Raw genomic sequence first — 27,256 nt, forward strand, 5'->3', positions numbered from 1 at the left:
CAATGTTTCTGCGCATTTTCGATGCCCATTCAAGACGGTTGGATGTATATGAAGTGAAGTCACCAACTTTGGGCGCTACAATTGAGAAACTAGGTCAGACTTTTGCTATTCAAGGACTATCAGAAGTGGTCGTTTCCGATAACTGCACGGCATTTACGATTGTTGAGGTTTAACTGTTTATCAGCCTCAATGGTATCACTCATGTAAAAACTGCACCGCGCCACCCTTCCTCAAATGGACTGGCCGAAACGGTGGTTCAAATGTTCAAGACGGGCATGAAAAAGCTAACTGGCGATTCCTTGGCAACCAAGCTAGCACAATTTCTTTTTCATTATAGGACCATCCCTCATACAACACCAGGTGTCACACCTGCGGAGTTATTGTTGAAACGCCGTCTCAAGACGAGATTGAGTTTAATAATTCCGAATTTAGAGGGGAAGATGGAAAGGGGTCAGGGAAGTCAGAAAACTAGGCATGACTGGGCATAGTCATGAGAGGAAATTTACCGTGGGAGAGCAGGCATATGTGAAGAACTTTGGGGAAGGACCAAAGTTGTTACCGGATGAAATAAGTGCGGTGACTGGATCTCTATCTTACCACGTGGAAGGCCGGATCATCTGTAAACATGCAAACTATTTCACGGAGAGACACAAATCACCAAGATTTGGTTCCACCAGCGATCATGACCGGGTCTGCATTTCCTTTTGAGGATACTCGACCTAGGTCTGACATGTCTGATGTTCCTGTAAGAGTTGAGGATACAGAACTGCAGATGCCTATCCCGAAGCACCTGATGTTCAGGCAACTCCAGAAAAGGAGGTTCCTGACAAAGAATCTGAAGGTGTGGAGCTGCGACAGTCCACACATACCAGGAAACCACCTGAAAAACTGAACTTATAAACTTGTTACCCACTGTAAATGAAATGCTGTTTTGAAAAAGTGTGTACTTGTAAGTGTGATGATATGTATAGCCGAGTTAAAGGGGGAGGAATGTAGCAATTACGGTTTTATTTAGTGTGTAATGTATCTTTAAGAATAATACTTGGAAGATCACATGATCTGTAGTGACCAATAAGAGTGGAGCATGGGCTACCTCAGCAGTCAGGGTAGAGTTAGCGTTGCAGTTGAAAGCACACGTGCAGTTGCTGCTGAGTATATTGTGAACAAGCTTTATGTTTCTACCCAAGAAGTGTCTGCTGATCAACTCCATTATTAGTACAACTTGTCCACCCTTACAACGAAGAGAAATTCATGGAGATTATCACGGAGGAGACTACAACCTTTCCCAGAGCTGGTCCCCTCCATCACTTTATGGTAACAAGAAGCCAAAAATAAAAACGGACAGAAGACACAGAATGTCTATCTAATCCAAGAGGAGTACTTAGCATTCAATGACTTAAAACTTCCTATATATCTGTTAATGAAACTCTCACATTGTTGAGTGGTCCAGGCCAAATATGCAGTCATGGAAATTCACCACTGTTAAACTGTTGTGATCACAGACATTCATTCCCTACCCAAGAATCTCCTCAGCTGTTCTGCAGCTCTACTGTCTTGGCAGATCTTTCGGAGACGTCCCTGCTCTCTCTGGCTCCACCCCACATTCCAAATTGGAGCCACAATAGGGCGCTACTGAATCCTTGGAGGGTAATAGTGGAGTTCCTGGAAACGCTTGTTCAACTTTCAAGCTGCAGGACAGTAGATACATCGAGTGCTGTTCTTACAACAGAATCAGATTCAGCATTTCAGAAATTAGCTGACATGCCTGTCCCGTCGACGATCCTGGTTAAATCTGTACCTCTCCCTGGCTCAAGGATCGGTGATGCTGCTCTGGGCCCAAACACAAAAGTCAGCTCTCAGTTTTGCTCACCCTTCACTCCATTCCCTTCATGGTTCATTTTCAGACCTCAGGACCGGTGCCTGCCCTCCCCATCTCAGGCCCTGCTCATTCTCACTGCCTTTGATCCCAAAGCCTCCTAGCTCCAGACCTCAATCACATTTCCCTCTCAGCTGCACGTGCTTCACCGCATCTCAGATGCCAGAACTTGCAAGAGTCACGACTGCTGACACACCACAACAACTGGAAGTCCAGTTGGCTTGAGGTGGACGGTTTCTGCTCTGGTTCCAGTGATCTCTCTCAGCTGAGGCTCCAAAACCCAGATTTGATTAACAAAAATGAAGACGAACATAAATGAGGAGGAGTAGGCCACTCGGCCCCTCGAGCCTGCTCCGCCATTCAATAAGATCATGGCTGCTCGGAATGTAACCTCAACTCCACATTCCCACCTACCCTCGATAACCTTGTGTGGAGTGGTTGGGGTGAATTGTGTGGACGCATTTAAGGTGAACATACGAATTAGGAACAGGAGTGGGCCACTCGGCCCCTTGAGCCTCCTCCACCATCCGATACGATCGTGGCTGATCTGATTGTAACGTCAACTCCAACTTCCCACCTACCCTCGATAACCTTTTACCCCCTTGTAAATCAAGAATCTATCCAGATCTGCCTTTAAAATATTCAAAGATTCTGCTTTCACCGCCTTTTGATGAAGAGTGTTCCAAAGACTCATGACCCTCAGAAAAAATTTCTCCTCATCCCTGCCTTAAACAGGTGACCCCTTATTTTTAAACAGTGACCCTTAGTTCTAGATTCTCCCACAAAAGTAAACATCCTCTCCACATCCACCCTGTCAATACCCCTTAGCATCTTAAAGGTTTCACTCAAGTCACCTCTTACTCTTCTTAATTCCAGTGGATACAAACTTAATCTGTCCAACCTTTTCTTATAAGACAACCTGCCCATTCCTGGTGTTAGTCTAGTAAACCTTCTCTGAACTGCTTCTAATGCATTTACATCTTTCTTTAAATAAGGAAGAGACCAGTATTGTACACAATACTCCAGATGTGGTCTCACCAAAGCCCTGTACAACTGAAGCATAACCTCATTACTTTTGTAATCAATTCCCCTCACAATAAACGATAACATTCTATTAGCTTTCCTAATTACTAGCTGTACCTGTATACTAACCTTTTGTGATTCATGCACTAGGGCACTCAGGTCCCTCGGAATCTCAGGGCTCTCCAATCTCTCTCTATTTAGATAATAAGCTTCTTTTTTATTCTTCCTGCCAAAATAAACAATTTCACATTTGGCCACATTATACTCCATTTGCCAGATCTTTTTTGCCCACTCACTTAACCTAACTATGTCACTTTGTAACCTCCTTATGTCCTCTTTACAATTTACTTTCCTACCTATCTCTGTGTTGTCAGTATATTTAGCAACCATTCCTTCAGTCCCTTCATCCAAGTCATTTATATAAGTTGTAAAAAGTTGAGGCCCCAGCACTGATCCCTGTGGCACACCACTCATCATAACCTGCCAACCAGAAAAAGACCTACTCTCTGTTTCCTGTTAGCTAGCCAATCTTCTATCAATGCCAATATGTTACCATCTACACCATGAGCTTTTATTTTCCGCAATAACCTTTGATGTGGTACTTAATCAAATACCTTCTGGAAATCTAAATACATCACATCCACTGGTTCTCCTTTATCCACAGCACATGTGACTCCTTCAAGGAGCTCCAATAAATGGGTTAAACATGATTTCCCTTGCCCAAAACGATTTTATGATTATCTCTTGATCTTACTGAATGGCAGAACAGGCTCGAGGGGCTGAGTGGCCTATTCCTGCTCCTAATTCATACGTTTGTAAAATGTTCTCAATCTATTCTTGGCTGTTCCTGCATACAACCAGATGACCTCTTCTAGGATATAATTTTTCTCCCACCTTACTATGTGCCTAAGCATCTAATTGAATAGACAGGAGCGGAGAAAGGATGCAGAAAGAGAGACACACAGTTAAAATCATTTTTACTCCATGAGTCACATTGCACCCAATGCCATACCTCATTTTAAATTATTTTGCTGTCATATGAAGGCATAATAAGATGACACATTCCAACAATCTTGTCTCATCTAACTCTCAATGCTAAAATAAACCATTAACCTTTTGCTGAATTACAAAGGAGATAAGAGTACAAAGAGAGTTTAGAATTTTCACCTAAACACAGCAGCAGAATTGCCAATGATTGAGGCAGAGTAATCCATTCCTCTATGTACAAAACAACAACGTACGCAGCTCCTTGTCAGCAAAAGATTTTTGGTAGACCAAAAGGGGGAAATGATGAATATTTTAGCAATAAATAAATGCAATCTAACAACCAAGCACTCAAACCATATTTGGCTTAAAACATAAACAATCAAATGTTGTCTATCCAAACATCTCTCAAAAGCACAAATTTACAGGGGAAGGACAAAAGGGAGTAAAGAATTTGTGCAACTCCTGGAAACTGCAACGAATGGTACCCAAAACCCTAAACTGGTTTTTCTTCAAGCTGCTGAATATTTACCAACAGCTTCGTTTTCATTCTCAAGTGAAGTTTGGCTTTGAGGATTAAGCAACCCTGCTCATGCCAATAAGCACAGCTTATGCAAGAATGAGAGCATGGCAAACAGATGGTTGGCTAAACAAGGTCAAGTCAGCACTGCCTGTCACCGTGCCTGCCTGTCACCGTGCCTGCCTGTCACCGTGCCTGCCTGTCACCGTGCCTGCCTGTCACCGTGCCTGCCTGTCAACTGTTGAGAACGAGCTTTTAGATCTGCAGCCGACTAGAAGGGTCAACCTGCTACAGCAAGATAATATTTCTCCCTTCCTCTCTCGGGGTCAAGCCCACCCAACCCAAAACAAAAAAAAGGAGTGTGGGAATTGGAAAATCCAGACCAATAATCACACTGCACACAGTTAGCTTGGTTGTCCAAATGCCATAGGAGCATTAACACTCCAGTGCAAAAGTGGTCGTCTGGTAAAAAGAAGACAACACACTCTGTGTGTGATACATGTGATAGTCCAGGTACACATGGTTCTGCCATGGTCAAGGTTTGTGTTTTTTTTTTAAACCCTACTCCAAAACTTCAGGTTCGCTTATTTGGTTACAAGCCTGACCTTGTCTGCTGGTTGCATAACATCACACAGCGAGCGCCAGCAGTGCACACCCTGGTTAAAAATAATTGCAACAGCTGGTGCTAAACCAACCCTGACAGCCCTCAGAAAGAAAAAACAAGAAGCTTCAGCGATCTAGTGCCCATGCACTGAAAAGCTCCCTCAAACAAGCTCAGAGGGGAACTTTTTTTGCCCAAAGAGAGTGGTAAGAATATGGAACTGCCTACCACTGAGAGCAGCTGAAGCGACCAATATAGAGGCGCTTAAGGGGAAGCTAGACAGTCATCTGAGGGAGAAGGAGCTGCAGTCTTGTGACGGTAGATTTAGATCAGGAAAATGGGAGGAGGCTCGAGTGGAGCATAAATACCAGCGACAACTGGTCAGGCCAAATGGCCTGTTTCCAAACCCTATATAATTTGTAATAAAGTCCATGGGAAGGTCCCACAAGACAATCTGCAAATGTTTCGGGGACTTTATTTAAGATCTATGCCCTAATGGATTGCAGCATCACTCACAGGGCGTCAAAGTGAATCAGAATTCGGTTTGCCACATGACCAGCTGCCGTAGCAAGTAATGGAAAATTTCCCCTCCCACACAAAAATGTTTTACCTGACCAGGGATAACAGTGCTTGAAATAATCTGCCCCAGATCTGTACTTCACACAACCACCAGAGTCAAACGCACACAAGTGGGACTTCCAGCACAGATTCTCCGAATACAACAATCAGGGGGAAAATGACCAGCTTTAAAATCAGAAAAAAAGGAGCGGCCGCCGGCAACTGCCACAATCGACTTTCTCGAAGGGATGCATTGGGGTGTGGGGCAAATGATCCACTTCTAAAATATATATAAAAACTGACACAAATGCCAGGTTTTATTTTGATGATCGTACCAGCTTGCACACAATGTCAGTTTTTTTGTTTTAAGACCGCTCAAAGGAGTTCGGAACAGTTTTCACAATTCGTCAACCTGGTATCAGCACAGAAGTCAGGTATAATGCGGTTAGAATCAACTGGAGGTGTTACTTCTGGTCTCTCAGTCCTGACCATAGATAAGTGCCATTTCCTGCCTTGCTGTGAAAATTTGCACTAACCACACAAATCAGCCCCCGAGCTAGGCTGAGAATTTAACATCAGTTTTGCACCATGGGGTCACGTTGACTAGCGTGTGGGTGGCAATGCCCCCGATCTCACATCTTGTTGGAAGATCCTCACTGTGAAAAGTGAACCATCATTTGGGACTGGATTGCTTCAGCCCCATCGTTCGCAGTCTGAAATCGGAAACATACGGATGCCCAAAGCACAGCAACGCATCTTTTGTGTTGCAGTAGTTTAGGGTACAGGTATATTGCTTAAAGTATGACTCATCTTGGATCTCAGACACACTGCAGTGCAATGAAGTGAGACGACATAAAGGGGGAGGGGGAAAGGTGGCCTTCTCATGCTTCTTAAACTTAATTCCACCGCGGTGTTTAAAAGACACGTTTAAAAGCAGCAACAGGACTTTGCTTGAACCGATAGGCATTTTATAAAGTTAAGCACGGTTTGTTTAAATATTTGCACACTCACTTTCATGCACAATCAATAGAGAACAGAGGGCCTGTCCATCTGGTCAAGCACTAGTGTTGGCAAAGGTCTCTCCAGGTTGTTAGAGCTAGGTTTATAGTCAGGCTGCAGAAGCGGAGTTAGTTGGTACAATGCTAAATCAATCCCAGATCAGAAACCAGAGGCTAAATGCAGCCGTAATGCTGGTTACTCTGCTATGGTTGTCATTACTGAAAACACCGTGCACTCGTTTAGTCTTTGGATGTCCCCTTAAAATGAGGCCTCTCACAACTCAGATTCTGCAAGATAAAAATCACAGCTAAACTGAAGCACTCGTTTTCCACACAGTCCAACCCTTCTTTGCCGTTTATTGCCATGTTGCCACTTTTTTCCTCCTATCAAGTGCCTGTCCCTCCCTCCCTCTCTCTCTCTCTCCCCCCCACCCCCACACCCCACACTCGCTGTACTTCAAGGTAGCAACTTGCACTGGGATACAAACCCATGGGTGCAGGTTACCTGCAGGCACTCTACTCTAGTGGCCATTCTGCATCCGAGTGTTACTGTAGTGAATATCAGCAGACTATTTGACCACAGAAGGCACTGCAACTGAGTCCAAGCAAATATAAGCACAAGCAAGTGCTTTCCAGCAAGTCCCCGTGGGTAGGGCTTGGAACCAAGGTCCATTGCCTTTGGTTAAGCTAAACCACACACCACAGCCCTGGCACTCATCCAGGATACCTCCTCCACCATGCCGTTACCATCCTGCAGCAATGCCGCCAAGTCACTGGAAAAACACGAGTTCACTTGTACAAACATGTGCACAAACAGCAAGGTTTGTTTAAAAGAAAAAGGAGCCTGCATCACCTCAAAACCAGGCAACCACGTTTCATAGAAAAACCTCAGACTAGGAGTACGGGAGCATGGTGGTGATGTTACTGTACTAGTAACCCAGAGGCCTGGATTAATGCTCTGGAGCTATGAATTCAAATGCCACTGCTTTGGGTTGGCAGGGGGGTGGGGGGGTGAGAATTTAAATTCAATTAATGAATAAATGTAGCAGAAAATGCTATTAGTAAAAAGTAATAGGGGGTCATGAAACTACCAACTTATTGTAAAAGCCCATCAGGTTCACTAATGTACAGGGGATGGAATCTGCTGTCCTTAGCTGGTCTGGCCTTAATGTGACTCCTGACACACAGCAACAAGATGGCTGATTCCTAATTGTCCTCAGACATGGCTGAGCAAGCTACGCAGTTATATCGAGCTGCTACTGGAAAAAAAGAAAGCTCTGTGGGTGTTCCTACACCACATGGATTGCAGCGGTTCAAAAAGGCAGCTCACCACCCCCCCACCTACTCAAAGGCAGTTAGGGAGGGACAATAAATACAGGCCTTGCCAACAACGCTCACGTGCCAAGAATGCACAACATAAGAAAGAACAAAGCCAGGCGCACTGGTCACCACCTCAGCACAGCAGTTAGACAGGAGAAAAAAAAATGTAAATTAAAAACAACTGCAGGTTCCAGCCAAGGAGCAGGAATGGAGCTGCCAGACATCGAGATTGGGACGAATCTTCAGTGCCTGGCAAATTTTGCTGATTACCAATGGGCTTTCAAGTATAGTTTGCCTCTTAAAAATATACAGCTCTGTGTTAATTTCAATGAGTTAGCCCCGAAAGCCACTGCCTGCGCTTTTCCAGACATAGAAAAGAATACATTTTACATGCTCACTGCCGTTAGTGCTCGACAACCATTTTGGTTGTGAACCGTCAAGCAGAAACAATGAGGACACTTTCCAAATTTACACCAATGTGTGTAATAAACACCAGAAGGGGCCAGTCCCCTAATTAAAACCATCAAAATTTTCAGTTAAGATTTTATGGAAAATACCTCTCTTCCCCCCCCGCCTCCCCATCTCTGTAACCTCCTCCAACCTCAACTCACACCTCGACACTCCTCCAGTTCTGGCATCTTGTGAATTCCCCCTTTCTCACCACATCACCATTGACCTCCGCGCCTGGGCCCAAAGTTCTGGAACTCTCTCCCTAAATGCTTCCACTTCTCTTTCCTCCTTGAAGATGCTCCTTAAAACCTACCTCTTTGACCAAGCTTTTGGTCACCTGCTATCAATCCGTTACCATGGCACAATCAATTAACGCTGTGTCAAATTTTGTTCTTTAAATGCTCTTGTGAGGCGCCTTGGGACATGTTACTACATTAAAGGTGTTATTGAAAAAATTAAAGGTGTACATTGAAGAGTACGCTGAAAGCACTTGCTGTACTGGTAAAGTGGAGAATATCTGCAAGAGAAGGAGGGTGCAAAACATTTACAGAAACTTTTACCATAATCAGTTTCTGAAAATTAAAGGTAAAAACCCTTCTCTAAGTGGGACATATCAGCATAAACTGTGGCTCCCGTTTCCCTGGTTTGTTGACAGTACTATCTAGTGGCACTTTCTCAGCAATAGCCTGCTCACCGGTGCTCAGTTTGGATTCCACCAGGGCCAGTCAATTACAGAATTCATTACATCCTTGGTCCAAACATGGAGAGAAAGATCAGAATTCCAGATTTCTGAGGTTATAATGACTGCCTTTGACATCAAGGCAGCATTTGATCGAATGTGGCATCAAGGGCCTAGCAAAATTGAAGTCAATGGGAATGAGGGGAAAACTTTCCAATGGCGGAGTCATACTTAGCTTAAAAAAGGAAGATGGTTGCAGTTGTTGGAGGTCAACCATCTCAGTCTCGGGACGTCGCTGCAGGAGTTCATTAGGGTAGTGCCCACTGCACAACCATCTTCAGCTGCTTCATCAATGATCTTCCCTGCGTCATAAGGTCAGAAGTGGGGATGTTCGCTGATGATTGTACAGTTTTGGGTACCATTTGTGACTCCTCAGACACTGAAGCAGTCCATGTCCATAATGCAGCAAGACCTGGACAACATTCAGGCTTGGGCTGATAAGTGGCAAGAAACATTCGTGCCACACATGTGCCAGACAATGACCATCTCCAACAAGAGATAATCTAACTATCTCCCCATGACATTCAATGGCATTAACATCACTGAATCCCCGGCCATCACCATCAACATCCTGGGGGTTACCATTGACCAGAAACATAACTGGACCAGTTACATAAATACTATGGCTACAAGAGCAAGTCAGAGTTTGGGTATTCTGTGGCGAGTAACTCACCTCTTGACTCAAAAAGCCTTTTCACCATCTACAAGGCACAGGTCATGAGTGTGATAGAACACTCTCCATTTGCCTGGATGAGTGCAGCTCCAACACCCCTCCACCACTGACGTAGTGGCCGCAACGTGTATATTCTACAGAATGCACTGCAGCAACTCATCAAGGAGCCTTTGACAGCACCTTCCAAACCTGTGACCTCTACCGCCTAGAAGGACAAGGGCAGCAGGCACATGGGGGCACCACCACCTGCAATAGCCCCTCCAAGTTCCACAACATCCTGACTTGGAAATATGTCACAGTTCCTTCATTGTCTCTGGGTCAAAATGCTCGAGCTCCGTACCTGATAGCACAGTGGGTGTACTTTCACCACGTAGATAGCAGTGGTTCAAGGCAGCAACTCACCACCACCTTCTCGAGGGCAATTAGGTATCGATAATAAATGTTGGCCTGGACAATGATGCTCACATCCCACAAATTAATGAAAAAGGTCAGATCCCTGGCTTGTGCTAAGCTAGGATTCTTGGCCAAGGCAGCATTGGCACTGTTAGGTTTGGCCTTCAGCTCCATGAGCTCATCTCTTGTCAGTGGCTCCTGTTGCATATGTGGATATCAGGTGAAAACACGAAGATTAAACTGCAATATTGACAAAGCCAAATTGCCTGCTGGCATCTTGTAAGTTCAAATGGCCACAAACACAATCTGTTTCTTATAAAATGTTGCTGAAGGGATAAATATTGGGAGCAGAAGATAAACTCTACTGCTCTTCTTCGAATAGTGTTATTGGACTTGAACTCTCAAACTTCTGACTCAGAGGTGAGGCTGCTACCAACTGAGCCACAGCTGATAGGAAGAGGCAAAGCTACTCGGTCCGGATCACTTCAACTTCTTGTTAAATAAGGAGTTCTCTCATAAAAAAAAAAGAGGGGGAAAAGTCTGGAAAACAGGTACTTGCTGCATGATCTTAATTTTGGATTCTCAAAAGTAGACTTGTCCTATATATTAAAAATATACATTGTGTCAGGAGCTGGGGCCCTGGGTTGCAATCAATTGGATGTTTGTTATGCAGAGCCAAATGTGAAGTCATGTGGGGTATGGGAAGGGTAGATAGGGAGAAACTGTTCCCATTGGCAGGTAGTGAACCAGAGGACGGTGATTTAAAGTGAATGGTAGATGAACCAAAGGCCAGATGAAGAAAAACTTTTAAACGTTTGTACGCACACACTAACTTCAGGTGGCACACACACACGCTTTTGGATCCCAGAATTTCCTACAAGTGGTGAAGAGATCTGAAATGAGAATGTGGTGGAGGCAAGAGGATCGGATAATTACCTGAAGAGAAAAAATTTTCAGGGTTACGGGGAAAAGGCAGGTGAGGGGGACCAGCTGAGTTGCTCTCGTAGAGAGCCGGCATGGACACAATGGGCAGAATGGCCTCCTTCAGTGCGGCCAGCATTTGATGTTGCTGTGAAGCTTTCTTGTAGAACATTAAAGTTATGCCATCAATCATCTGTCTCATGTATGAAAAACATGCCAACGTTTTAGCACAGTGGAAGAAAGCTTTTACTGGAAATGGAATCTTCACCAGAGCACAGAGTTAAATTGCATCGCCAAAACGCAAGGGGAAATAAATGAGATAGTCACTAATGCATCCAATAAGGAGTTCACAAGAAACCTCTTTACTCATCTGGCAAGTTCGAGGAACTCGCTACCATATGGAGCAGCCTAGGTGAAGAATGTAGATGCATTTAAAGGAAAGCTAGATAAGTACATGAGGGAGAAAGGAGCAGAAAGAAATGCTGATAGTGAGAGAGGAAGTAGGAGGGGAGGAGGCTCACATGGAGCATAGAAAGTAGCATCGACTAGTTGTCCTGTACATTCTATGTAATTCTACATAAAACTAAGGCTATTTAGGATCCAATGATATTTAGGTGGGGAAGGATCCTTTTCCTGACTCAATTCCTGAAATAAAATTTGCCAAATAAGCTCTACATCTTGCTAAGAAACCAGACCAACTAGATAAAAGAACACACCCAGCCAGCATTGCATTGTTCAATAAAAATACTCTGGCTGGATTCCAAGATGTGCTAGCAGGTGTACGGTGATCAATTTAACAGCGCTGAATTAAACAACTGTAGGCTGGAGCTTTTTTTTTTTGGCGTTGAGCTAAATCCATTGACATGTATTCAAAATATCAAGTTACATTAAAAGCCAAAACAAAGGCTACATCGTACGCATACACAAACTTCAGGTGGCACACACACGCTTTTGGATCCCAGAATTTCCTACAAGCGGTGAAGAGATGTACAAGTGCATCAGCCGCATTATTCAAAGCCCACTCGCTGTAGGAGCGAGAGCAGTAATCAGGATTGGTTTCTTTCTTCCGCTTAACAGCGGAGCTTCCTTCCTAATCTAACTTCCCCAGGTTTCCCCCAGGCTTCAGATCCCAGTAACCGGAGGGAGGGATGGGGCTCTGCAACAAGGAAGTGAAATTTTAAACTCATCTGAAAACGCACAGCCTCATCGCTACTGCCAGGTAAAGCTGTTCCCAATGGTCGAGAATGACTCGAGGGTAAAAAGATCGGCGAGGGAGCGAGCAGGGGTACATATCTCCGGAGGCAGATAGGGGGGAAAAAAAAGATGGATTATGTATCCCCAAACCCGCCCCCCACCCATTTACAAATCCCAACACTGATGTCGTCCCCCTTAACTTTCTATGTGCTGATGCCCAAGAGGCTTGGGGGGGGGGGGGGAGGTGGAGATTGAATTTTAAGGAAAAATGGGAGGGTGGTGGAAAAGAGGAGGAAAATCTGGCACTCCCAATAGCTGATATAAAACACAGTCAGTCAGTCAGTCATAGGGAAAAAGGCAGCCTTCAGGGAAGAAAGCAACAAACAGAGATGGGGGGAGGGTGGAGGGGGGGTGAAGTTGGGGAAGAGACAAGTACAGCATTCAAAATGACACTTGTTGAAATACTGACCATTATTTGGATCGCACTCAAAAATTCCACTCCCCAAAAGGTCAAGTAAAATATTGAGCTTCACGTGACACACAATATCGTGTTTCCTCTTTCATTTTGACGAGGCTGGGGGGGAGAAAGCAGCAGCACCCTTCCTGGTCTGGAAGGTTGGGGGTGGGGCAGGAGGAAGGGACAGCTCCCCCCGCCAACCCCCCCACCTCAATCCCACTACCTCCAGATAACAACGCCGATTGGGGTGAAAATTCCAAGCTGGGAATGCGCCGATATTTAAACATTGGGACCAATTCCACTGCGCACCACCATGAGTCTGGATTGGACTTTTGCTGCATCAGGACAGCACAGAAAACAACAGCGGTTAGGAATTCAAGAATGGCCACTAGGGCGAAGTACCTGCTAAGGGCTGGCTGACATCGCACGTGGAACCAAACCCCAGCGCGAGTCAGTGCCTTGAGAGGAGAGGAGAACATTTTTGTAAAAAAAAAATGCAGCATTACATTTATTTCATAATCATAATGCTGTAAATTTGAATTGGCGAATAAAAAGAGGAGTCTTGCGAAAGATATTCCGACAAAGCCGTGCAACCTTCGAATTTGTTCAGCGAACATGCAGCTTTTAAATCGTTAAAAAAAAACAGACCATCTTAAAAAAAAAGTACCTCAATCTGCACAGTCCCCCAGCCCCCAATACAATATGCACCCGATCTTCCTTACAACACACTTAGGTGCACACCTTTAAAAGAGTGCCTTTTGGGGGGTGGCTCTGTGTATATTTACTTACCTCACCCAATAAACACTAAACTGCTGCGGCATTACCCACAGTCATTGATGAGTAACAACCTGCATTTATATAGCACCTTTAACATAGTAAAACATCCCAAGGTGTTTCACAGGAATATTATTAAACAAAATTTGATGCCGAGCTACATTGAGATAGGTGACCAAAAGCTCGGTCAAAGAGATAGGTTTTAAAGGGGGGAGAGAAATAGGGGGGTGAATTCCAGAGCTTAGGGCCTTGGCAGCTGAAGGCACAGCCGCCAATGGTGGAGCGATTAAAATTGAAGATGCTGAAGAGGCCAGAATTAGAGGAGCACAGATATCTGAGGATTGTAGGGCCAGAGGTGGTCACAGAAATAGAGGGCTGGTACTTAGGAAGAATTTGAAAGCAAGGTTAAGAACCATAGAACACTACAGCACAGAAAACAGGCCATTCGGCCCTTCTAGTCTGTGCCGAAATATTATTCCGCTAGTCCCACTGACCTGCACCTAGTCCATAACCCTCCAGACCTCTCCCATTCATGTATCTATCCAATTTATTCTTAAAACTTAAGAGTGAGCCCACATTTACCACGTCAGATGGTAGCTCGTTCCACACTCTCACCACTCTCTGAGTGAAGAAGTTCCCCCTAATGTTCCCCCTAAACCTTTCCCCTTTCACCCTAAAGCCATGTCCTCTCGTGTTTATCTCTCCTAATCTAAGTGGAAAGAGCCTACTCGCATTTACTCTGTCTATACCCCTCATAATTTTGTGAACTTCTATCAAATCTCCCCTCATTCTTCTACGCTCCAAGGAATAAAGACCTAACCTGTTTAATCTTTCCCTGTAACTCAACTCCTTAGGACCCGGCAACATCCTAGTAAATCTTCTCTGCACTCTCTCAATCTTACTGATATCCTTCCTGTAGTTAGGCAACCAGAACTGCACACAATACTCCAAAGTTGGCCTCACCAATGTCTTATACAACCTCACCATAACATCCCAACTCCTATACTCAATACTTTGGTTTATGAAGGCCAGTATGCCAAAAGCTTTCTTTACAACCCTGACTACCTGTGACGCCACTTTCAGGGAATTATGTATCTGAACTCCCAGATCCCTTTGTTCCTCCGCACTCCTCAGTGCCCTACCATTTACTGTGTATGTCCTACCTTGGTTTGTCCTTCCAAAATGCAACACCTCACACTTTTCCGCATTAAATTCCATCTGCCATTTTCTGGCCCATTTTTCCAGTTGGTCCAGATCCCTCTTCAAGCTTTGAAAGCCTTCCTCGCTGTCCACAACACCTCCAATCTTAGTGTCATCAGCAAACTTGCTGATCCAATTTACCACATTATCATCCAAATCATTGATATAGACAACAAACAACAATGGTCCCAGCACAGATCCCTGAGGCACACCACTAGTCACAGGCCTCCAGTCTGAGAAGCAATCATCCACTACCACTCTCTGTCTTCTCCCACACAGCCAATTTCAAATCCAGTTTACAACCTCTCCATGGATACCAAGTATCTGAACCTTCTAAACTAACCTCCCATGTGGGACCTTGTCAAAGGCCTTACTAAAGTCCATGTAGACAACAGCCACAGCCTTTCCTTCAACTACTTTCTTGGTAACCTCCTCGAAAAACTCTACAAGGTTCGTTAAACACAACCTACCACACACAAAGCCACGCTGACTATCCTTAATCAGCCCTTGGCTGAGAAATAATTGTAGATCCGATCTCTCAGAACACCTTCCAATAATTTACCTACTACTGACGTCAGGCTCACTGGCCTGTAATCACCTGGTTTACTTTTGGAGCCTTTTTTAAACAACGGAACAACATGAGCTACCCTCCAATCCTCCGGCACCTCACCCGTGGCTAAGGACATTTTAAATATTTCTGCCAGGGCCCCTGCAATTTCTACACTAGTCTCCCTCAAGGTCCGAGGGAATATCATGTCAGGCCCGGGGAATTTATCTACCTTTATTCGCTGTAAGGCAGCAAGCACCTCCTCTTTAATCTCTATATGTTCCATGACACTACTGCTTGTTTCCCTTCCTTCCTTATACACTATGCCAATTTCCTGAGTAAATACTGATGCAAAAAAAACTGTTTAAGATCTCCCCCATCTCGTGAGGCTCCACACATAGATGACCACTCTGATCTTCAAGGGGACCAATTGTGTCCCTTGCTATCCTTTTACTCTTAATATACTTGTAGAAACCCTTCGGGTTTACCTTCCCATTATCTGCCAAAGCAACCTCATGTCTTTTTTTTGCCTTCCTGATTTCCTTTTTTAGTATTTTCTTACATTTTCTATACTCTACAAGTACCTCATTTGCTCCTTGTTGCCTATACCTGCTATACACCTCTCTCTTCTTAACTAGATCGCCAAGATCCCTTGAAAACCAAGGTTCCCTATGCCTGTTAACTTTGCCTTTAATCCTGACAGGAACATGCAAACTCTGCACTCTCAAAATTTCACCCTTGAATGCCTTCCACTTACTGAACACATCCTTGCCAGAAAACAACTTATCCCAATCCACTCTTCCTAGATCCTTTCTCATTTCCACAAAATTGGCCTTTCTCCAATTTAGAATCTCAACTCGAGGACCAGACCTATCCTTATCCATAATTAACTTAAAACTAATGACATTGTGGTCACTGGACCCAAAATGTTCGCCTACACATACTTCTGTCACCTGACCTGTCTGGTTCCCTAATAGGAGATCAAGTATTGCATCCTCTCTCGTTGGTACCTCTATATATTGATTTAGAAAACTTTCCTGAACACATTTGACAAACTCCAAGCCATCCAGCCCTTTTACAATATGGGAGTCCCAGTCAATATGTGGAAAGTTAAAATCTCCTACTATCACAACTTTCTGTTTCTTACATCGGTCTGCTATCTCTCTACAGATTTGCTCCTCCAATTCTCTCTGACTATTGGGCGGTCTATAATACAACCCTATTAGTGTGGTCACACCTTTCCCATTCCTCAGCTCCACCCATATGACCTCTGTAGACGAGCCCTCCGGGCTGTCCTGCTTATGCACAGCTGTGATATTTTCCCTGACTAGTAATGCCACTCCTCCCCCTTTCATCCCTCCCCCTCTATCACGTCTGAAACAACGGAACCCCGGAACATTGAGCTGCCAGTCCTGCCCATCCTGCAACCAAGTCTCACTAATAGCAATAATGTCATAATCCCACGTGCCAATCCACGCCCTAAGCTCATCTGCCTTTCCGACAATACTCCTTGCATTGAAATAGATGCACCTGAGAACATTTCTATCACGTACAAACCTTTGATTTCTGTCTATACATTCATTCCTCGCTTGGCCTTTATCCTCCTCCACCTCCCTATCTGCTCTAACACTCTGGTTCCCCTCCCCCTGCAAATCTAGTTTAAACGCCCCGGAGCAGCACTAGCAAACCTACCCGCAAGGATGTTAGTCCCCCTCCAGTTCAGGTGCAAACCGTCCCATCGGAACAGGTCCCACCTTCCCTGGAACAGAATTTTAAAATTGAGGCGTTTCTTAACTGAGTCAATGCAGGTCAGCACACACGGGGGGTACAATTTTAAAAAAAAATATACAAGGAAAGGCTTTAGAGCGGATGGGGAATATATTTACAATACAAGAATTGGTTCCAGGGATGAGGGATTTCAGTTAAGTGGACAGATTGGAGAAGCTGGGATTCATCTCTTTAGAGAAGTTAAGAGGAAACTTGACAGAAGAAGTGTTCAAAATCATGAGGGGGTCTGGACACCGTAATTAGAGAGAAACCCGTTCTCATTGGTGAAGGGTCGAGAATCGGAGGACACTGATTTAACTGACTGTGACATGAGGAAAATCTTTTTCACGCAGCGAGTCGTCAAGGATCTGGAATGCACTGCCTGAGAGTGTGTGGTGCAGGCAGGTTCAAGTGTGGCTTGCAAAAATGCATTGGATAAGCACCCAAAGAGAAAAAATTGGCAGGGCTACGGGGCAGTGGGATTATCCAAGTTGCTCTCGCAGAGAGCCAGCACAGGCACAATGGGCCAAATGGCCTCCTTTTGTGCTGCAACCATTTTACGACTTCAGGCCACAGCACTACCCGTTATTTTGTATAAGTTATACACAAGCAAATGTTTACATATAGGATTCCCATTCTAGGCAGTTAAATGTTGACATGAAAGCATGACCAAAATTCAAGACAGCAGGAAGGACATGCATACAGAAGATTTAAAATAAAACAGCTACTTGCTTTTTAAAAGAAGAATTCTGTAAAAGTCGATTGAGAATTCAAAAGTACTGGTCTTACGTTTGGTAGTTTTAAGAGTAATAGATTGGTGCTTAATTTTCCCTTGTCCTTACCTGGCCCTTTGGCTCCTCCTGCCAGGATGCGACCAAGTCGAAATATTATAGCTCGCTCATACTCCTTGACAATCTGTGATAGAGGAAAAGAAAGGTGATACCTGAAGATCCCATTTGGTTCTGTTTAGCATGCCAAGCTCAGACACTATCAGGAAGCTGTGTTCTAATTAAATGGTGATTGCTGGAAAAAAAATAATACCCTCCACTTTAAGAAAGAAACTTCCTGACACCGTGAGCTGCTGCGATTGTCAGCAAAGCAAAAGCAAATTGTCACTATAGCGCCTTAGCCAAAACCCAGTCCAGATTGGCGGGTTAACAGTCTCTTTCTGCCGGCTGGAAATGAGTCATCAACCAACTTGTTTGGCAATTGTACAGAATCTTAGTTAGAAGCTCAATAGAATGGAAAAAAATCATTGTGGTGCTATTCCGAGGTCTGGTGGGGAATGGGGGGGGGTGGTTTGTTAAAGCACATCAGTGGGGCAGCAAAAGGGAGCATTCCTTGACATTTAATCAGGCTACAGCAGGCGTTGGGAGCAAGTAAGCGACAGGGTATCCAAAACGGGAAGACACTCCATCCCCCACATTGATGGGCCTCAAGCAGCCCCGCAAGATTTTATTACCTTTGAGCAGAGCACGTCTGATATTACAACGACTCTGACAAAGATGGAGCTGCCAGTTCCAAACACCGAACAACTTTTAACCATCCATTCCTCATTACGCAGTCGACATTGCCCTCGTCTTAATGCAAGGTGCACGTTAACAACATGAATACAGCCGCTGTGCTGCAACCAAGCTGTTCTATGTAGTGCAGAGCTCAGAAGGTAGTCGCCATCTCCAGAATTACATTTTAAACAAAAAATTCCTTCCACCCTTCTCTCTATAACCAACTCCGGCCTCCATTGTATGCACCCGCAGCGACAAAATACAAAGCAATTTCTGAGAGGCTAGCGCTAAGCTTGTCCCATCAGGAGAGATCTATTCCAATCTTTTGGTTTGTAAGACTAAGATAAGGGTATTTTGGCCACAGCACAGCAATATTCTTCACAGTATGAAAAGGCTCCTTGATGATTAAAAAAATGAGACACGAGTAGTATTCTTACTCAATGCCTGGTCCAGGCTGGTTAGGGCATACAACACTAGCTCTCTATCTCTGCAGTTCACACCCAGCAATCCAAACTCTTAGAGGGAGCTGTATTCATCCGAATTGTCAAAACACTGGAACAATGGTGATCCATTGGTGCTACTCCCGTTTGGCTTTGCTCTTTATAATTTGAAACCTTGAGTTACACAATCCTTGACTTCAGTGAAAAATAAATCAGTCTTATAAGCCACTGCAATGAGAAAGGGCTTAACAGAAGGTGCCAAGAAAGGCCTCTTGTATCATTCAGAGGTGTTGGGCAATTTTCCTCCAAGCACCGGGGCCCAATAAAATATGTTATTTTTAATCAGTTAATATAGTTGTGGCCTTACCTTTATGCACAACCAGATTGACAGGGGGAAACTGAGAATCATGAAGCAATAGGACAGTATCACCAAGATCCAGCCGCAACATCCAAGGCTGCCGTTGGTCTCATCTGTGAAGAAAATAAGAACAGCTTTGAATGCTGCTTTGTAAAACTGAGCAAGCGATGATGCTACCCACCAATACACAATGAATCAGTAACAAAATGCTAACAGAATGGCAAAAGGTGGATTCCAGGCGGAAAGTCCCTTCTCTGGTCATCGTTTCAGGTGAAGGCACACCAGGTTTAGATAAGTGTAAACATTCACAGTGATCAGTACGACAATAGTCCACCTGCATTAGTTTGGCAGAGGCTTTTAAACACTAAGTGGGAGAGCTACAATGAATGACCCCACCCCCGCCCCAACACAGCGCAGTTTCTTCTGGCTCAGATCCACAGGGGTTCGAAGCACACAAAGCCCTCAAGCACGTCTTGTGCCAGCTCTCTGCCAGTTTCAGTTCATAAACTACACCCGCCATCTTCTTCTGGTGTCATTCAAGTGATGACCCTTGGCACTGTCTGTGAAAAGGGAGGGAGCAAGGTAATGTCCGTTTATAAGTGGTCAGAATTTGGATTGGTTTTTCAAAAGCTAAAGAAGGAACTTGCTTTTTTTTTAAAAAATGCAGCTAATAAAGAGATTAAAAATCCTGCCACCGTTAATTCACATACTATATTAAACACCCGGGCATCGTCTACTCACATACTATATTAAATATCCTGGCATCGTCTGTTCACATCAGATCACGCAACAAGATAGTAAAAGTGGTAACGTTGGCTTTAAAAAAAAAACACCTTCAAATCCATAATCTTTGGGCAGCATGAGGAGTGGGGGCAGGGGTGGGTCGTGATGGTTGTAGATAGTTACGATAAAGATTGCTTCAGAAACAGTTTAAATTTCGCAATTTGAGGGCTATGGTTGGTTGCTCCATTGAATTTAGTTAGATGAGAATAAGTGGGCTAATGCTTCAGGAGTTTTAACGCTGGGAATTGAATTAATACGACACCCAACTGTCTTTTGCAGTTCTGATGTGGTCATTCAGTACCTAAGACCAACAATGAAACGCAAAGTTATTTAATGAAAAACCTTTCCTGTCCAACGACAGGAGCACCTACTTATTTACTTTTATAATGCAGACATTATAAATTATTCACTTTTATTTAACACAAGAACTCACAAGTATAAAGGCTGTTTAGATGCACTATTTTAAGCACAAATTATATCAGTACACAGCATTTTTTTAAAAAAGACCCAGTGACCTCACATCAGGAACTATTAGCCTCCTATATATTAATTAAATCAGCTTGGGCTGACAAGTGGCAAGTAGCATTTATACCACAAAGTGCCAGGCAATGACCATGTCCAACAAGAGAAAATCTAACCATCTCCCTTGACTTCCAATGGCATTACCATCACTGAATCTCCCCCACTGTCAACATCCTGGGCGGTGGTGGTGGTGGTGTTGGTGGTGGGGGGGGCAGTTGGGGATGTTACCATTCACCAGAACCTGAACTGGACCAGCCATACAAATACTGTGGCTACAAGAGTAAGTCAGAGGCTAGGAATCCTGTGGTGAGTAGCACACCTCCTAACTCCCCAAAGCCTGTCCATGATCTACAAAGCACAAGTCAGGAGTGTGATGGAATACTCTCCGCTCGCCTGGATGAGTGCAGCTCCCACAACACTCAAGAAGCTTGACACCATCCAAGACAAAGCAGCCACTTGACTGGCACCCCTTCTGCAAACATTCACTCCCTCCACCAGTGGCAGCATTGTGTACCAACTACAAACTCTTTCGAGTTATCAACAGTCACAGATTGCAACTCTTTCGAATATAATTACAGTTCTTGGTTTTCCGGGAGTGGGACATGAAGCCACAACCCTCTGATTCAAAGGCGAGGGTGCTATGAACTGAGCCACAGCTGACACCTCTTGTACCAACTTCAAGATGCACTGCAGAATCTCACCAAGGCTCTTAGACAGCACCTTCCAAACCTGTGACCTCTACCACCTGGAAGGACAAGGGCTGCAGACACACGAAAATACCACCACCCATAGATTCCTCTCCAAGCTACACACCATCCTGACTTTGAACTATAATTGCTGTTCCTTCACTGTCGCTGGGTCAAAATCCTCCCTGCGAATAACTACACCTCATGGGCAGCAATGGTTCAAGGCAGCAGCTCACCACCTTCTCAAGGGCAATTAGGTATGGGGGCAATAAATGCTGGCCTAGCCAGTGGCACCCACATTCCATGAGGAGAATTAAATAAAATTAGTGCGTGAATCACAAACCAATGAAATGAAAATAAAGATTCTAAGCTTTAATTTAAGTTAAAATACTTCTAAGTTTGTCTATTTTGTGGTTTATGCTGTATTCAGTAAGTCTCACCGATAGATCAAGCCTATTATTTGATGGATCATGAGGGATGTGAGAAATCCAATGTTTTCCTCCTCCTCCATTGTATTTACATTCACACCCCGGCTGTTTTTTTTTTCACACGTTAATTATTTCACACAGATTAATGGGGGGAAAAAATCTGTTTTCTCCAGTTAGAGAAAGGGTCTTTATCAACATCCACAACAAAAAAAGTTTAGTTTGCTGACCCAGTGAGTTTCTTTTTGTGGTGATCAGCAATCTAGAAGCAAAATACTGCGGATGCTGAAAATATGAATTGAGAGAAAATACTGCAAATACTCAGCAGATCAGGCAGCCTATGAGGAGAGAGAAGCTGATGTTCCAGGTCAATGAACTTTTGCCAGAACAGACCTTCCAATCTGATGAAAGGTCATCGGCCTGAAACGTTAACTCTGTTTCTCTCGCCACGGATGCGGCCAGGCCTGAGTATGTCCAGCATTTTCTGTTCTTATTTCAGCATTACAACAAGGCTTTGTAACTCAGGGGGTAGACTCCCCATCCCCCAAGACACATTCTGCACTCTTAACATAAGCGAGCAAAGTAGAGGCCTTAATTTTAAACACAAAATTGCTGAGAGTATTTGGTATAGTTGTACCAATACATCATGGGGGAAAGAGAGAGAGAGAGAGAGAGAGAGAAAAGCATTTATTTTTCATGGGATGTGGGCATCTTGTTGCCCGGCCCAGGAGCCCTTGAACCGAGTTGTCCTTGAAATTGGTTTGCTAGGCCATTTCAGAGGGCAGTTAAACACATTAATGAATGATCTGGAGTCACATGTAGGCCAGACCAGGTAAGGACGGCAGATTTCCTTCCCTAAAGGACATTACAGAAGCGGAGGAGTTCTCACGACAATGGTCGCCATCACAGAGGCTGGTTTTTTTCAACTCCAGATTTTCTTGAACCAGTGTCCCTGAGCATTAGCCTGGGCCTCAATATTGATATTACCAATACGCCACTGTCCATCTACCCCGTACTATAGTAGTGCTAGTAATATTAACAATGCACTTTTAATTCATCGTCTCAGCTTAACCCGACCAGGCAAAAATGCTCTCTCCAGAATACAAGTCAAGCTACAACTGTACTGTTGGATCTTTCTCAGTTCAAGGTGGACAGTACAAAAGCATCACACGCCACCATTATGCTTCGCTGAAATTCTAGTGACAACACGGCAACTATTAGAACAAGGATTCCCACTGCACTTGTAATGAGACTTACATTGCAATAAACTTCTCAGCTGTAATCATCTCATGATGTAAACCAGTTACAGTAATCCCCTGTATTTTCAACTTGATGATTAACCCTGCAATGTTCATCTTTAAGACCTACTGCAGAGGCTTTAATTAAACTCAGTACCTTAGGAACCACACTGAAGAAAACTGATGTTATCTTAGCTTCAAACAGCTTTCACCTCATTCTACATATAGGAATGCAAGCGGCAGAGGCAAAAAGAAGCCTTGCATTTATATAGCATCTTTTTTTGACCTCTGGGTGCAAAGTGCTTTACTGGTCAAATACTTTGAAGTGCAGTCAGTGTGGTAATGTATGAAAAGTGGCAGCCAATTCGTACACAGCAAGATCCCACAAAACAGCAATTTGATAAACGAGATCATCAGTTTTACTGATTTTGGCTGATAGATAGAAAATTGGCCAGGACACCCAGGAGAAAACTCTCTTGCCGTTTCTTCGAAATAGTGGCCTGGGATTTTGTACACCCACTTGAGAGCAGGCAGGGCCTCTCAACTGAAAGACAGCACCTCCAACAGTGCAGCACTCCCTCAGTACTGCACTGGAGCATCTGCCTACATATCGTGCTCGAGTCTCTACAGCAAGGCTTGAGACCATGGCCTTCTGACTCAGGATGCAACAGCACAACTAACTAAGCCACGACTGACATAGAATGTCAAGTGCTTTAATAGGGGGGGTTACCACTTAACAGGAGGGGCTAGGAGGCAAAAAACGCAACGGGAAGGTAATTTAAGGAGTTCTTTGAAGAGAAGGAGCGAGTTGTTGAGGAAGGGAGTTGTAGCAAGACAGGGACATGGTGGCTGAAGCAGCAGCAGCTGATGGGAGTGGAGAGTAGGGTTGCCAGCCCTCCGGGATTGGCCTGGAGTCTCCAGGAATTGAAGATCAATCTCCAGGACATTGCTATGTGCAACCCTGGAGAAATATCATTGGGACATTCAAGGAAGATTGATTTTTTTTAGTTATTTTCTTTGAACATGTCTCTTTACCAGATGTAAAAACATTGAAAATTTGGGAGGGTGGTGGTGGTGGTGCTGTGGCGGTGGTGGTGGTGCTGTGGCGGTGGTGGTGCTGTGGCGGTGGTGGTGCTGTGGTGGTGGTGGTGGTGCTGTAGTGGTGGTGGTGCTGTGGCGGTGGTGGTGCTGTGGCGGTGGTGGTGCTGTGGCGGTGGTGGCGGTGGTGCTGTGGCCGTGGTGGTGCTGTGGCGGTGGTGGTGCTGTGGCGGTGGTGGTGGTGCTGCTGTGGCGGTGGCGGTGGTGCTGCTGTGGCGGTGGCGGTGGTGCTGCTGTGGCGGTGGCGGTGGTGCTGCTGTGGCGGTGGTGCTGCTGTGGCGGTGGTGCTGCTGTGGCGGTGGTGGTGCTGTGGCGGTGGTGCTGTGGCGGTGGTGGTGGTGCTGTGGCGGTGGTGGTGGTGCTGTGGCGGTGGTGTGGCGGTGGTGGTGGTGCTGTGGCGGTGGTGGTGCTGTGGCGGTGGTGGTGCTGTGGCGGTGGTGGTGCTGTGGCGGTGGTGGTGCTGTGGCGGTGGTGGTGCTGTGGCGGTGGTGCTGTGGCGGTGGTGCTGTGGTGGTGGTGCTGCTGTGGCGGTGGCGGTGGTGCTGCTGTGGCGGTGGCGGTGGTGCTGCTGTGGCGGTGGCGGTGGTGCTGCTGTGGCGGTGGCGGTGGTGCTGCTGTGGCGGTGGCGGTGGTGCTGCTGTGGCGGTGGCGGTGGTGCTGCTGTGGCGGTGGCGGTGGTGCTGCTGTGGCGGTGGCGGTGGTGCTGCTGTGGCGGTGGCGGTGGTGCTGCTGTGGCGGTGGCGGTGGTGCTGCTGTGGCGGTGGTGCTGCTGTGGCGGTGGTGCTGCTGTGGCGGTGGCGGTGGTGCTGCTGTGGCGGTGGCGGTGGTGCTGCTGTGGCGGTGGCGGTGGTGCTGCTGTGGCGGTGGCGGTGGTGCTGCTGTGGCGGTGGCGGTGGTGCTGCTGTGGCGGTGGCGGTGGTGCTGCTGTGGCGGTGGCGGTGGTGCTGCTGTGGCGGTGGTGCTGTGGCGGTGGCGGTGGTGCTGCGGCGGTGGTGGCGGTGGCGCTGCTGTGGCGGTGGCGGTGGTGCTGCTGTGGCGGTGGCGGTGGTGCTGCTGTGGCGGTGGCGGTGGTGCTGCTGTGGCGGTGGCGGTGGTGCTGCTGTGGCGGTGGCGGTGGTGCTGCTGTGGCGGTGGCGGTGGTGCTGCTGTGGCGGTGGCGGTGGTGCTGCTGTGGCGGTGGCGGTGGTGCTGCTGTGGCGGTGGCGGTGGTGCTGCTGTGGCGGTGGCGGTGGTGCTGCTGTGGCGGTGGCGGTGGTGCTGCTGTGGCGGTGGCGCTGCTGTGGCGGTGGCGGTGGTGCTGCTGTGGCGGTGGCGCTGCGGTGGCGGTGGCGCTGCGGTGGCGGTGGCGCTGCGGTGGCGGTGGCGCTGCGGTGGCGCTGCTGTGGCGGTGGCGGTGGCGCTGCTGTGGCGGTGGCGGTGGCGCTGCTGTGGCGGTGGCGGTGGCGCTGCTGTGGCGGTGGCGGTGGCGCTGCTGTGGCGGTGGCGCTGCGGTGGCGGTGGCGCTGCTGTGGCGGTGGCGCTGCTGTGGCGGTGGCGGTGGCGCTGCTGTGGCGGTGGCGGTGGCGCTGCTGTGGCGGTGGCGGTGGTGCTGCTGTGGCGGTGGCGCTGCTGTGGCGGTGGCGCTGCTGTGGCGGTGGCGGTGGTGCTGCTGTGGCGGTGGCGGTGGTGCTGCTGTGGCGGTGGCGGTGGTGCTGCTGTGGCGGTGGTGCTGCTGTGGCGGTGGTGGTGGTGTGGCGGTGGTGGTGGTGCTGCTGTGGCGGTGGTGGTGGTGCTGCTGTGGCGGTGGTGGTGGTGCTGCGGTGGTGGTGGTGGTGCTGCGGTGGCGGTGGTGGTGGTGCTGCAGTGGCGGTGGTGCTGCGGTGGCGGTGGTGCTGCGGTGGCGGTGGTGCTGCTGTGGCGGTGGCGGTGGTGCTGCTGTGGCGGTGGCGGTGGTGCTGCTGTGGCGGTGGCGGTGGTGCTGCTGTGGCGTGGCGGTGGTGCTGCTGTGGCGGTGGCGGTGGTGCTGCTGTGGCGGTGGTGGTGGTGCTATGGCGGTGGTGGTGGTGCTATGGCGGTGGTGGTGGTGCTATGGCAGTGGTGGTGGTGCTATGGCAGTGGTGGTGGTGCTATGGCAGTGGTGGTGGTGCTATGGCAGTGGTGGTGGTGTTATGGCGGTGGTGCTGGTGTTATGGCGGTGGTGGTGGTGCTGTGGCGGTGGTGGTGGTGCTGTGGCGGTGGTGCTGTGGTGGTGGTGCTGTGGTGGTGGTGGTGGTGGTGCTGTGGCGGTGGTGGTGGTGGTGCTGTGGTGGTGGTGCTATGGCGGTGGTGGTGGTGCTGTGGTGGTGGTGGTGGTGCTGTGGTGGTGGTGGTGGTGCTGTGGTGGTGGTGGTGCTGTGGTGGTGGTGGTGCTGTGGTGGTGGTGGTGCTGTGGCGGTGGTGGTGCTGTGGCGGTGGTGGTGCTGTGGCGGTGGTGGTGGTGGTGGTGCTGTGGTGGTGGTGGTGGTGCTGTGGCGGTGGTGGTGGTGCTGTGGCAGTGGTGGTGGTGCTGTGGCGGTGGTGGTGGTGCTGTGGCGGTGGTGGTGGTGCTGTGGCGGTGGTGGTGGTGCTGTGGCGGTGGTGCTGTGCTGCTGGTGGTGGTGTGGCGGTGCTGTGGTGGTGGTGCTGTGGTGGTGGTGCTGTGGCGGTGGTGGTGCTGTGGCGGTGGTGCTGTGGTGGCGGTGGTGGTGCTGTGGTGGTGGTGCTGTGGTGGTGGTGCTGTGGTGGTGGTGCTGTGGTGGTGGTGCTGTGGTGGTGGTGGTGCTGGTGCTGTGGTTGCTGTGGTGGTGGTGGTGGTGATGTGGTGGTGGTGCTGGTGGTGCTGTGGTGGTGGTGCTGTGGTGGTGGTGGGTGTGCGGCAATGGCTGTTTGGCTGGCAGTCAAGCACCATCCAATTGAGTAATGAGTCTTTTTGTTTTGCAATTGATGTAGGAAGGTAGTGTGTCACCTCTAGAAGGATGGAGTTGTTGGCTGAATAATGGCTGGAACATGGGGGCAGGTCATGGGATGAAACCCCCAGGAATACATTTAATCACAGCTGTCAACCCTAATGGAGAGAGCAAAGTGGGGGTGATGTCAGGAGACCATTGACAGAAGACTTAGGGAGAGCTGAAGGAAAGTCTGCCATTGGTGGAGCAAAGCGAGGAGGGACGCAAAAGGTTAGAATTGGGGAGCACGGGGAATAGGGTTGG

At 47.1% G+C, this 27,256-nt stretch overlaps 1 protein-coding gene across 1 annotated transcript in view; it reads right to left on the bottom strand.

Moving 5' to 3' along the window:
- The window catches only part of stom (stomatin), a 58,324-nt gene that overhangs the window by 22,836 nt on the left and 8,232 nt on the right, over nt 1-27,256 (bottom strand). Inside the window, exons 2-3 of the mRNA XM_078549984.1 lie at nt 19,308-19,411; nt 17,838-17,910 (exon numbers count right to left, since the gene is read on the bottom strand). Of these exons, the coding sequence (XP_078406110.1) occupies nt 17,838-17,910; nt 19,308-19,411 (177 nt within the window). The remainder of the gene's footprint in view (nt 1-17,837; nt 17,911-19,307; nt 19,412-27,256) is intronic.

Source organism: Cetorhinus maximus, chromosome 10 (assembly GCF_964194155.1).
Source record: "Cetorhinus maximus chromosome 10, sCetMax3.hap1.1, whole genome shotgun sequence".
Lineage (NCBI taxonomy): Eukaryota > Metazoa > Chordata > Chondrichthyes > Lamniformes > Cetorhinidae > Cetorhinus > Cetorhinus maximus.